This window comes from Cetorhinus maximus, unplaced genomic scaffold, assembly GCF_964194155.1.
Source record: "Cetorhinus maximus unplaced genomic scaffold, sCetMax3.hap1.1 HAP1_SCAFFOLD_1812, whole genome shotgun sequence".
Classification (NCBI taxonomy): domain Eukaryota; kingdom Metazoa; phylum Chordata; class Chondrichthyes; order Lamniformes; family Cetorhinidae; genus Cetorhinus; species Cetorhinus maximus.
Window position 1 is genome coordinate 2,143 of NW_027597752.1, and position 12,887 is coordinate 15,029.

Genomic DNA, 12,887 nt, shown 5'->3' on the forward strand with positions numbered 1-12,887 from the left:
AGATACTTGTCAAAAGAGCCAGAGGGGAGATGAGAAGAGTTGATTCACATAGTGAGTTGTTTGATCTAGAATGCACTGCCTGAAAGTATGTGGAAGCAGATTCAATATTCATTTTCAAAAATGATTAGGATAAATACTTGAAAAGTAATAAAGAAAACAGGACCACAGGGGGAAGAGCAGGGGAGTGAGACTTATTGGATAGATTGTTCAAAGGACCAGCACAGGCCTGAGAGACCAAATGGCCTCCCCCTGTTCTATACGTTATGCTTTTAGTTCCTTCTGCCAAATAATACAAACTTACACTGTAACCGTTGACTTTTATTGATATTTTAAATTGTTTGAATTATATTTGTGAGCATAGAAACTGCCTGCGTTACTGCTAAGAAATGAATGTGTGACTGATGTAACAGACAGTTAGTATTGCTTATTTTCAACTGCATCTTCAACTAGTGAATGTCTCATTTCATTAACCATTAGAAATCTTTTCACATCACTCTCTCTATTCTATCTATCTGTATTCTTTCATTTCAGTGCATGTGACCTGGCAGTGGGTTGTGTCCAGGTGTGGGTGAAGCACTGACAGTACAGAATCTCCCCTGAAACTCACTACTGCTTCTCGCTATATGGCTTGGCCACCCTCGGCCATTGGTAAAATACAAGTGGGGGTGGGAAGAGGCCCTTAAGTGACCATTAATTGGCCACTTGTGGACCTTAATTAGCCCAAGGGGACAGACTGCCCAACACCTACCCTGCTGCTGGTAAAATCACAATGGAGGCAAGTAGACAATGGGCGTGGCACTGGCTCCTTACCGCCAGTGGATTTTCAGCTCCTGGAGGGAGGTGGGATAGGGGAGGGGCATTGAAAAATCCCAGCCAATGTTTCAGGCCGATGACCTTTCATCAGAATTACCTTTTTGTTAAATTTTACCACGTACAGTAACATGGGGCCAGATAAAACCCTCCTAAAGATCTGAAACTTCTCAAATATCCCTGAAACCATGTGTAACATTTGTGTATTTATGTCATTTTTAGAGATCAAATGGCCCAGTCTACTCTCGCCAAGCTTTTCACTGTTCAGGAGAGCAGGAACCTGCAATCTATGTGTAACATGGGGGAATTGGAAGCAGTGATTCTTCAGATAAAGAGTAAGTCAGACAATTTAGACAATGTGCAGCTTAACATTGCCGTGCTGGGTGATGTGGGCTCAGGGAAATCCACCTTCATCAACGCTATGAGAGGTCTTTGGAGCAGTGATCTCGGAGCTGCTCCAACTGGGAATGAAGAAACCTGGATGGAGCCAACCAAGTATCCCTGTCAGGATCTGCCTAATGTTCAACTCTGGGATCTTCCAGGAACAAATTCCTTTGGTTTTGAATTAAATAATTACCTAAAGAAGGTGAAGTTTGAAAGCTTTGACTTTTTCATCATCGTGTCCCAGGCCCGATTCAGAGAGAACGATGCAGAGATTGCAAAAAAGATTCAAGGACAGGGCAAAGAATTCTACTATGTCCAATCCAAAATAGACAATGATGCTCATTCACTGAAGAAGCAAGGTGCTGATCTTAATGAAGGGTGGAGGACAATCCGCAGGGACTGTATCAGTAACTTCCAAACTGTTGGGGTTACACCACCAGACATTTTTCTCATCTCTAGTTTTGACCTGGAGGAATATGACTTCCTGAGATTAAAGTCTACCCTCGCCAGGGATCTCCCAAGCATTAAATCAAATGTTCTCTCGCTCTCAATCCCAAAGATTATGCTGGATGTTACAGAACCCAAAAAAAGAATGTTGATGAAGAAAGTCTGGTTATTGGCTATTCTGGCTGGAGGAGTGGGTGCAGTGCCAGTGTCAGTACCAGTGTCAGTGCCAGTGCCAGTGTTGTCTGTCATTACCATCATTGGGTTGACAGTTGCTGGTCGGATCTACCTCCAGAAACAGCTGGAACTCAGTGACAAGCTTCTGCAAAGCCTGGCCAGCAAAGTCGCTAAACCCAGTTCAGTTCTGAAAGCTGAAATGAATCATCGATTGCCAAGGAAGATGCCACTAGTAGTTACCAGTGTACTGTTAGGAATCACCATCATCACCTGCATGATGACTGGGATCAAGTACCGCTTCAGTCCAGTGACCTTCTCTATCTTTGGGGCCGTGTCGTCCTTTGCTCTTACCTACAAGTTACTGAAGGATTCACTGAAAGACCGTTTGGAAACTGTACAGCGGCTGGTGAAGAGTGCACTGAGCAGAGACTGACATGATTCCCCGCACATTACACCAATTAACATTACTCCTCAGTTTGTAGAGACTGTAGTGATGTTTAATCTAGAATATGACAGATTAACCTGATCAGGTCAGGGGTCAAATTCATTTTCTATTCTGGGCCTAATCCAATATCGTGGTGTTTGTTATTATCAAACTTTATTAAAATAGAAATGGATGACGATAAACTGTATGGATATTTGCTTGCATTTAGATTTAATTTACTGTTTCTGCTGTCACTGATACCTGGCACCTCTTAGCTTGAACCATTGCATCAACATTTGGAGCGAATGTTTGGACGGAGGTTGGTCTTGGATAAAAACATGAGGATCACATGTCACTATTGAACTTTGTACCTCAATCACTGACCCTGGAAGTGAATCCCAGAGCTTCACAACCCCCTGTGTAAAGAGGTTCCTACTGACCAATATTCTAAGACTCTTACACTCAATTTAGTTTTGATGGCTCTTTGCCTTTGATTCCTCACTCCTTGAAAGCAGCCTGATTTTTTTTATCCATTTACAGGATGTGGGCATTGCTGGCTAGGACAAAAAGGTAATTCTGATGAAAGATCATCCTTACTGGACAGGCAAACACTTGTATTGTTTGATTTTTTGTACTACTGATCTGTTATGCAACCATTGCTGCTATATTAATGACTGCCAAAAGCAGATAACACACTCTGCTGTACACACTTTGTAAGCATTATCTCTGAGTCCTCCACATTGGGGAGTAAAACTGTAAAAAGTGGGGAAAGAGTCCTTCCTTCCCACAGCAATCTGTGTTTTACTCTGTAACCCAGTGCTTTCCAAACCTTTCCCACTTTGACCCTATTTTGAGGCATCAAAATGGTCATGACCCATCAGAGAGAGTTTGGGAGGAGGGGGCAGGGGAAGAGAGACCTGTGGGAGCAGGAGCAAGAAGACGTGAGAGAGCGGAGGGAGGGTGTGTTTAAACGTCAGGGATTTTTAAAAACCTGCCTTTTCACTGGTTTTTTTGGAGCAAGAATCAGGCCTCGAAGATCTGTCCATTAGGCCACACCTGATATTGAAAAAAAATTATGATTTAAAGGGTCTGCGCAGCTTTAAATAGTCAGAGCTGCATGGCAGCCATTGCTGCCTCACAATCCCAGAATCTCGCCTCTGTAAAAATGTTGTATATTTCAATGAGATCACCTCTCGCTCTTCTAAACTCTAGAGAATGCAGTACCTGTCTCCTCAATCCCTCCTCACAGAACAAACCCATGACCCCAGGAATCAGTCTGGTGAACCTTTATTGCACTTTCTCTCTGGCAAGTATACCCTTCCTTAGGTAAAGGAGACCAAAACTGTACACAATTCTCCAGGTGCAGTCTCACCAAGGCTCAATATAATTGCAGTGAGTAATTTTTACTACTGTACTCAAATTCTCTTGCAATAAAGGCCAACGTACCATTTGCCTTCCTAATTGCTCTCTGCACTTGCTTGCATGTTAGCTTTCAGTGACTAATGAACAAGAACATCCAGGTGCATTTGGACAATACAGTAATATAAAGGGTTAATAGCTATTATGCTAATAGCTAATATACATCATCAGTGATGTCAGAATGTGTATCATGTTAGGTAAAACATATTGTGTGGAATTCATAGGTAATTAGGACATTATACTTGAGAATTGAGAAAATGGTTACATGCTAACAGATAGCCATTTTACCCAAAAGCCTTTTCGCACACATATATGAATAGCACTGAACTTAGTTAAATTCAGAGCTGTTTTTAATTAAAGACAAACAACATTATTCTATGTTGCCAAGATCCACTGGAATTCTAGAGCTCTTGCCTTTTTTTGGAAATAGGTAGTGATAAGGATTATCCTTTCACAATTTAAATGCTTTATTTATTACCAAAGGTATTTTTAAAAAGGTGATAATACACATTGATGGTAGTTCAGTCTGGGATTTAACATTGTCACCTATCAAGAAGGCATTCTTAAAATTTAGCTCAGCGTATCATGAAAGACGAGTGGCTTCTGAAATTCAGAATTGAAGATTATCAGACGCCTCGTGCAAAGACAGATGCTGTAAGAAAGTAGCTTTTACTGAGCTGGAAAATAAATTTAAGTTTAAAATCACCTTATAAAAATCTAGAAGTGAAACTAATTGGGATTGATAGTAAAATATATTACCAGATATTGACCAGATACACGCACACAATGTTCATATAATAAGGCCATCCTCAACAATTAAATAATAGTGAATGATAAGGATAATCAAAAGCGAGGATTTTAATCAAGGAGGCAGCACCCATAGCTGCTAGAGATCATGAAATTTAGCTCAGAGGGTGTTGCCGGAGGTCACCGGTAATGGTTGTTGGCTTAGTACAAAGAGGAGAAGAATCAATTCTCTCTTAACTCTAAATTCACTTTATTCACGACGTTAGATCATCTACATATAGCTTATACATCTGGTTAAATATAGACATGCAGTTTACAGTAGGTTATACAGTTTTATACCCAAAACTAGGATCTAAACGCACATCCACTAGGTTTCTCTGACACTCCCTGAGTGGTCACAGAATATAAAAGCTAATATCCGAAAAGGAGAGCTGACGCTGGCCAGGTGTTCCGTTCTCTCTCTCTTTCGTCTCTACGTTGCTGACGTAGGTTCTTCCGCTTCTGCGATGGTTGGTCTCCGGAGTCTCGCTGGGTCCACGCCTGAAATTCTCCATTCTTATACTGAATCTTATCTCTTCAAGCTGTGCTGTCTCTCTCCCGTTGGGTTAGGCTTGCTTGCCTAGTCTGTGGCATCTTCTCATTGGCTTTGTCCCAAGGACTTAGGTAGCATTACCTCATTATTCCTTTCCTAAATAAGGACTTGTGTCTTATCTCATTCCCTTTGTTTTTCAAGAAACGCAGCTACTTCAAACTGGTTCCAGCCAGCTCAGGCCAGTGACTGGACTCAGGTTACTTCAGGTCAAAAGTTGCTTTTGCCTGTGTCAGCAGTTCGGCTGCAGCCCCTGGCCAACAAGGGGAATAAAGATACGAGTTTTTCTCAATAAATCAGTAATATTGATGAAGGGTTTAAGAAGGGAACATTAAACCAATGCATCTCAGGCTGTTGAAGAGCTGGACAGTTTAAAACTAACAGTTTTTTCATGTCCTGCTGTTCAGACAGCTGAAACAACTCGGGGGTTTAAGGTAATACTTTGCTTTAAATATTTGATGGATATTCTGAAAATAATCTTTAGTCTGTAGCATTATTTTTAAAGTGTCCTTTACTGGGTTCTATATTATAACTAAGACTATGTTTCCCATCTTTCTATAATCTTTACCGTTGCAATGTACTTATCCACTTTAAAGTACACTGCATGTTAAATGATTCTTTAATAAACTTGTAAATAAGTTAGTAAAATATGACAATTCACTTAGTTTTCTGTATGCAGCTGAAGAACCCCCTGTCTGTATTCTCCTAAAGTGGGGAGATACAGTTTTTTGAAGAGAGACCAGCCCCCCAGTCCTGATAATATCAGAGTAATTTCCTTCATTCTTTCATGGGATGTGAGTGTCACTGGCAAGTCCAGCATTTGTTGCCCATCCCTAATTGCCCTTAAACTGAGTGGCTTGCTAGGCCATTTCAGAGGGCAGTTAAGAATCAATCACATTGCTGTGGGTCTGGAGTCACATGTAGACCAGACTGGGTAAGGACAGCAGATTTCCTTCCCTAAAGGACATTAGTGAACCAGATGTGTTTTTACAACAATTGATGATAGTTGTTATGGTCACCATTACTGAGACTAGCTTTCAATTCCAGACGCCGTGGTGATAATCTAGCTGATAATTATTTGAAAGGCTATCTGGAAGAAGGTAACATCTCTTGATGATGATTATCTTCCTTGAGGGAAAAGTGCTTGCTCAGACCCAAAAACAAGCGTCTGTGGGAAGTGGCCATTTTGAACTCATGTGCGGGTGATTATTGAGGGAGTGCTCCTGATCAGTGGTTGCTGCCCCAGGGAAGGGTTTAAGGTAAGAATTCACTTCCGTCACTGGAACTCAGAGATGATTCTGGAAGGAACATCTTACTTATCTATATAGTTGTATATAGTTAATAAATGTTTGAAAGTTCCTGGAGGCCTTGGGTGGAATTTTCTGTGTCCGTTGACATCGGGCAGCATGAGGGGGTGAGCGGACAATATACCGGGAAGGCCAAAAAACGTTCACTCCAACCGTCAATGGCGCCGCATGTTGAGAACGCCATTGTAATATCATTGCATATCATTATCAGCCCAGCTCGTTGGAATTATCCCCCAAAACTGGATCATCCGAGGACACCAACGTGTTTCACAACAGCATTTATAAGGCTGCACTTCGAGGGGAGCTCAGAAGTGAATGCACAGCAACGTTGTGCAGTGTCCGGGTGGGGGTGGGGGTGGGGTGTTGCAGCAAGGGCTGCACTGCGGTTGAGGCGAGCTGGGGTGAGTGGGAAATGGTTGCACTGCGGTTGACGGTTGTGCACAAGCACGTGTGGCGTGAGGGGGAGGGAAGCAGCCGTGCATTAGGGAAACCTTGTATAAAGTTACCATCCCTCTGCAGCTAAAACAGTTCAGGTGCAGCCACATTAACACGCTTGGAGATGGGCCTCCAGCTTATCTGCCCACTCCAGCAAAGCAGAAGCCTGAAAGTGCCACCAAATGCTCCAGGGCTTTTCATCCCTTGGCCACAGATGCAAACAGATGGACATTTTAGTGGACTGCAAAACAGTTGGACTACTGCTTACATTGTACAATCTCCTTGCTAAAGCTGGCCATGGGGCAGTCACTGATGGAAGCGCTCATAGCCCCTCGCAATGTCATCATTCCGGTTTGGGCCAGTCTCCCCCATGGTTCAAGCTAACAGTGCAGCCTTGCAGTGTGGGTTAGGAGAATGCCTGTGCCTGAGCTGAGAGCACAGCATGCAGTCCAGTGGGCAAAGCTGCCGCCAATCGGTCAGGTGGAGTAGGGCGGAGGGGGTGGGGTTTCAGGTAGCCATGCAGCGCATTAAACTCTGGCCAGCACTCTCTGGGATACATTAAGGAGGCCAACTTGTTACTCACAATAAGTGCTGATCGTGGAAGAATGAGACCAAAGCTGGTCTTTTGGTTACAAAACAAATAAACTAAACTAACAAAGTCAGCGACAAAGTAAAAGGCAGCCCCTTAAAGGGAAACCACAAAAACCAAAGGCTAAATTTTAAGGAAACTTACAAACATCAAATTAAAATGTGATTAAAGGGGTCAGTAAAGTACCCCAGTCCCCATGGTGCCCACTGAGCACGGAAAGCCTCGATGGTGCCAGCAGACACCGCATGTTCTCTCTCTTGGGACACCAGACTGCGAATGTTGCTGCAGGAGAGAGGCAGGCAGCTGAGCTGGACAACCCCTTCGATTGCCTGTTGGCTGGACCTGTTGATTGCTAACTTGGCCAGTCCTAGGAGCAGATTGCAAGGAGGTCCCCCTCCGTCCCAGCCCCCTTTGCACCGGCTGCCCGTGGATCGGGAGCGAGGGGCTGAAATGCAAACAAAACAAAAGCAAAAGGCTTTTCAAACAACTGAAAAAGGGGTGCAGCCCACAACAACTTACATATATGTGGTCCACGGACTCCACAAGGCCACACTTGAGAGTCAGTGAACCGACACCTCCTACCGTTGAATGGATCCGTTACATGCAGCACCCTCCACCCTAGGTCCCCGATAGTAAGGGATAGGACTCCCGTGTAGAGAGCTCTCCACTGGGGGCCTCTACTGCAGCAAGACACGCCAGGGTGTTTCTGGGCTGTGGGTGAGGGCGAGGAAGTGAAGAGTTTGAAGCAGCAACCCACACAGGAAACGCCTCCACACCGAGTGAAAGGGCACGATGGGCATTTCCACGAGGGGACTCAGGTTGAGAGACTCAGGCTCCTGAGGGAGGGTTCGGGGTTTGGGGCCAATGTGGAATTCCAACCGAGCAGGGGTTTGTTGGGGTGGGAGCCCACTCCACACCTGCCCCTCCTCGAGGCCCAGTTTGGTGTCGGGGCCGAGCATGACTGTTCCAAGGTAATGGTTGGCATTGGCCATGAACTGGACATCCACCGAAACACAACGCGCCAACTTCTGTGGAATCATCCAGCCCACTCCTCCTCCACCCAGCACGGCCCTGATCCTGGTCACCCCAGCAGCCACAGCCCTCCCCTCCACCAGCCACCTGAAATGGTGCAGGTACGGATTCCTGAGCAGTGGATCTCTGATGATAGACGCTGCTCCTGATGGTGGAGAGCTGCAGTGCGAGACGACCATGTTCCAGACTTTGATCAGGTCCTGGTAGAAGACAGGCAACACCTGCAAGGAGCCATGAAGCCACTAAGGTCTACAAACAGGAGCTGCACGTCATTTCAGCCTGTGCACCTGGCAGAAGAAATACGTTGCCAGGGCACACCATCTAGGAGGGGGCTCTACATAAAGATACCCATAGTCCCTACCTTCAGGAGGGTGATGACGACATGCACTGGGGACATTCCATAAATCCTCACATAGCTTATGTGAATGTCTGACTCCTGTTTGGCTGATGGCAGGTCGCTTGCACTCTGTGAACAGGCTCATATCATGGAGATGCAGCAGGGAAACTTTAACTTCCCCTGATCCTTTGACATCCTTCATGAGCTGAACCCTTCAAGACCACACTGTCACCGGACACACATGCTGATGAGATGGTGGGGCAGCTGCACCCCAACGGTGCTGAGAGCTCACACAGAGAATGATGGAACTCTGTGCCGCTGGCCCAGGCCCAGGACATTCTGGCAGTAATGATAAGACCCATCGAGGTACAGGCATGACTGATGTATCCAGTGACAGGGACGGCGCACCATCAGAGTGCTGGGAAGGTTGCACAAAGCCACAGGGAAGAGCCCCTGGACTGAGGTTTAGCTTGTGTTGGGGCCAGGGTTTCACATCTGAGTGACATGAACACTGCTCATCAGAACAAGGAGCCAGAGGCAAGGAGACATTCTTGGGAGTTTATTTACAACAGTGAGCATTATATACAAGTATTTATCGGAACAAGCTGTGGTGCTGAAGAAGAAGCAAGATGCACAGATATCACTCAGCAGAGGTGGCATTACTGATAATACAGTGAGAGGAAATACCAAAAAAAATCAGCAACAAAAAAGATGAGTCTCATTTTGTTTTCTCCCTCCTTCCTTGCCAGTCTGATATTTCTGCACAAATATTTAGCATTTTCGTAATATTCTGTGTTGTTGAAAACAGGGACAAGCTGTCGAAACTTTTTGTCTTGCACTCATCAGGACAGATTCGGGCGAACTGTAAAGGAAGCAACAATTTATAGTGCATGAGAAGAGAGTAATGATTGGTTGACAAGTGGATGCTGATAGGTAAAGGCGTTGCCAGGGAGAATGCATCAGGGAACAATTAACTGCCAAGCTTTTTCCAATTTAAACTCAAACCTGGCAGGTCCACCCTGTTTGGCCAAGGCATTGCCATGGGGAATGAACCAGGGAATGGCAGTCCACCAAACATTTGTTCAGTTGAAAAAGTTACAATGCATGGACATGCTCCCTTTATCTACAAAGTACAGAGCTCTGTGTTCAAATATATGTAGCTTCTAGCACATGTAAATGAGCCACACATTGACCTCATCTGTTAATCATAAATTGGTTGACAGTCTAATCCTTAGCATAATCAGGATTATTTAGCAAATGTTGTCCAATTGCAGAATCATATCTAATGTTGTACACTATGGGCAGAATCATCCGGTCCCATTGGCAGCGAGCGTCATGGTGGCAGGGTGGGAGGGAACAATATGGCGAGAAGCCAAAAATGAGTTTCACACCGTCATGAAACCAGTTTGCAATTGTCCGCTCCATTCATCAATGGCGGGCTGTTTTTCCCTCCAAGCACTTCGGGAACCTAATTTCAATCCTTTAGCATCTCATTATAAGCCCTTCTCACCAGAATTATCCCCCCATGTCACATTTACCACCCACGTCGGGATGACTTCAGAACGATCATGCTTTGCGAACTGAACCTCAAGGGGAACTCAGAGGTGAGTGCGCACAACCTTACGCAATGTTCATGACATCAAGGAGGAGGCGCTGCACATTCGGTGGAGGTCCACAGGCAAGTTGCTTTTTCCTGGCTGGCTTTCAGTGTGGTGCTGGGGCAGGAGCTCCAGTACTGATCGGGCCAGGGAGCGGGGGTTGGCAGGGGGTACGGGTTATGCAAGGGAGCACAGGCTGAAGGAAGCACACAAGCATATGCTGGGGAGGGGAGGGTGGGTGGAGAGTGAGGTTAGTGGCCACACACTTGAAAAAGCTTCTCAAAAGTGAGCACTCTTCTGTTTTTGAGACTGCTCAGCAGCAGCTACATTGAGCACAGCTCATCACAATAAGGAGTCATACAGAATCACAGAATCACACAGTGCAGAAGAAGCCCTTCGGCCCATCGAGTCTGAACCGACATGTGAGAAACACCTGACCAAACTACCTGATCCCATTTACCAGCACTTGGTCCATAGCCTTGAATGTTATGACGTGCCAAGTGTTCATCCAGGTTCTTTTTAAGAGATGTCTGGGAACCCGCCTCCACCACCCTCCCAGGCAGCGCTTTCCAGACCGTCACCACCCTCTGGGTAAGAAAGTTTTTGCTCACATCCCCCCTAAACATCCTGCCCCTCACCTTGAACTTGTGTCCCCTCATGACTGCCCCTTCAACTAAGGGGAACAGCTGCTTCCTATCCATCCTGTCCATGCCCCTCATAATCTTGTACACCTCGATCAGGTCGCCCCTCAGTCTTCTCTGCTCCAACGAAAACAACCCAAGTCTATCCAACCTCTCTTCATAACTTAAATGTTTCATCCCAGGCAATATCCTGGTGAATCTCCTCTGCACTCCCTCCAGTGCAATCACATCCTTCCTATAATATGGTGACCAGAACTGCACACAGTGCTCCAGCTGTGGTGTCACCAAGGTCCTATTCAACCCCAACATGAACTCCCTACTTCTGTAATCTATGCCTCGACTGATAAAGGCAAGTGTCCCATATGCTTTTTTCACCACCCCACTAACCTGCTCCTCCACCTTCAGAGGTCTATGGACACACACGCCAAGGTCCCTTTGTTCCTCAGAACTTCCTAGTGTCATGCCGTTCATTGAATACTTCCTTGTCAAATTACTCCTTCCAAAGTGTATCAACTCACACTTTTCAGGGTTAAATTCCATCTGCCACTTATCTGCCCATTTGACCATCCCATCTATATTCTCCTGTAGCCCAAGACACTCAGCTTCACTGTTAAACACCCGGCCAATCTTTGTGCCATCCACAAACTTACTAATATTACCTCCCACATAGTCATCTATGTCATTTATATAAATGATGAATAATAGGGGACCCAGCACAGATCCCTGTGGTATGCCACTGGACACGGGCTTCCAGTCACTAAAGTATCCTTCTGTTATCACCCTCTGTCTCCTACAACTAAGCCAATTTTGAATCCACCTTATCAAATTACCCTGTATCCCATGTGCATTTGCCTTCTTTATAAGTCTCCCATGTGGGACCTTGTCAAAGGCTTTGCTGAAATCCAAATAAACTACATCAACTGCACTACCCTCATCAACACACCTGGTCACCTCCTCAAAAAATTCAATCAAATTTGTTAGGCATGACCTCCCTCTGACAAAGCCATACTGACTATCCCTGATCAAACCTTGCCTCTCCAAGCGGAGATAGATTCTCTCCTTCAGAATTTTCTCCAATAGTTCCCCTACCACTGACGTGAGACTCACTGGTCTGTAGTTCCCTAGCTTATCTCTACAACCCTTCTTAAATAGCAGAACCACATTAGCTGTTCCTCAGTCCTCTGGCACCTCTGCCGTGGCCAGAGAGGGATTAAAAATGTGGGTCAGAGCCCCTGCAATCCCCTCCCTTGCCTCCCTCAGCAGTCTGGTACGCAAATCATCCAGACCTGGAGATTTGTCCACTTTTAAGCCTGCCAATTTGCACTTCAGTCCCACGCTCCTGATCTACGGACACCGGTGCGGAAGGGGGTCGGGAAGGAGGAGGACCTCCTCGTGAACCTGCTCCTGGGCCTGGCCAGGTTGGCCATTAACAGGTCCAGGCAGCGGGCGATCGAGGGGGGAGTCCCGCCCGATTGTTTGTCCCTCTTCCGCGGCTACGTTCGGGGCTGGGTGTCCCTGGAGAGGGAGCACGCGGTGTTTGCCGGCACCATCGAGGCCTTCCGTGCCCGGTGGGCGCCGCGGGGACTGGGGTGTTTTGTTGACCCCTTTAACCACATTTTGGTTTAATGTTTGTAAGGTTCCTTTAAACTTCGTCCTTGGTTTTACAGCTGACCTGAATTAGGGGCTGTGCTTGATTTATCCCTTGTTATTGTTAATTTAGTTAATTGTTTTGACTCGAAAAGAGTTTAAGCCTGCCAACACCTCCAATACCTTGTCACTCCCTGTAACAATTTGCTCAAGAACCTTGCAGTCTCTCTCCCTGAGTTCCATACTTTCATCCTCATTTTCTTGGGTGAAGACGGATGTGAAGTATTCATTCAACACTCTACCAATGTCTACTTGCTCCAGCCATAGATTGCCCCCTTGGTCCCTAATGTGCCATCCTCTTTTCCTG

The 12,887-nt window shown here is 45.7% G+C and overlaps 1 protein-coding gene across 1 annotated transcript; it reads left to right on the plus strand.

Moving 5' to 3' along the window:
• Positions 1-1,036: 1,036 nt before the first annotated feature.
• Positions 1,037-2,442, plus strand: LOC144676668 (interferon-gamma-inducible GTPase 10-like). Its single transcript, XM_078537036.1, has one exon. The coding sequence runs from the start codon at positions 1,040-1,042 to the stop codon at positions 2,246-2,248; it is 1,209 nt and encodes a 402-aa protein (XP_078393162.1). The 5' UTR covers positions 1,037-1,039; the 3' UTR covers positions 2,249-2,442.
• Positions 2,443-12,887: the final 10,445 nt, after the last annotated feature.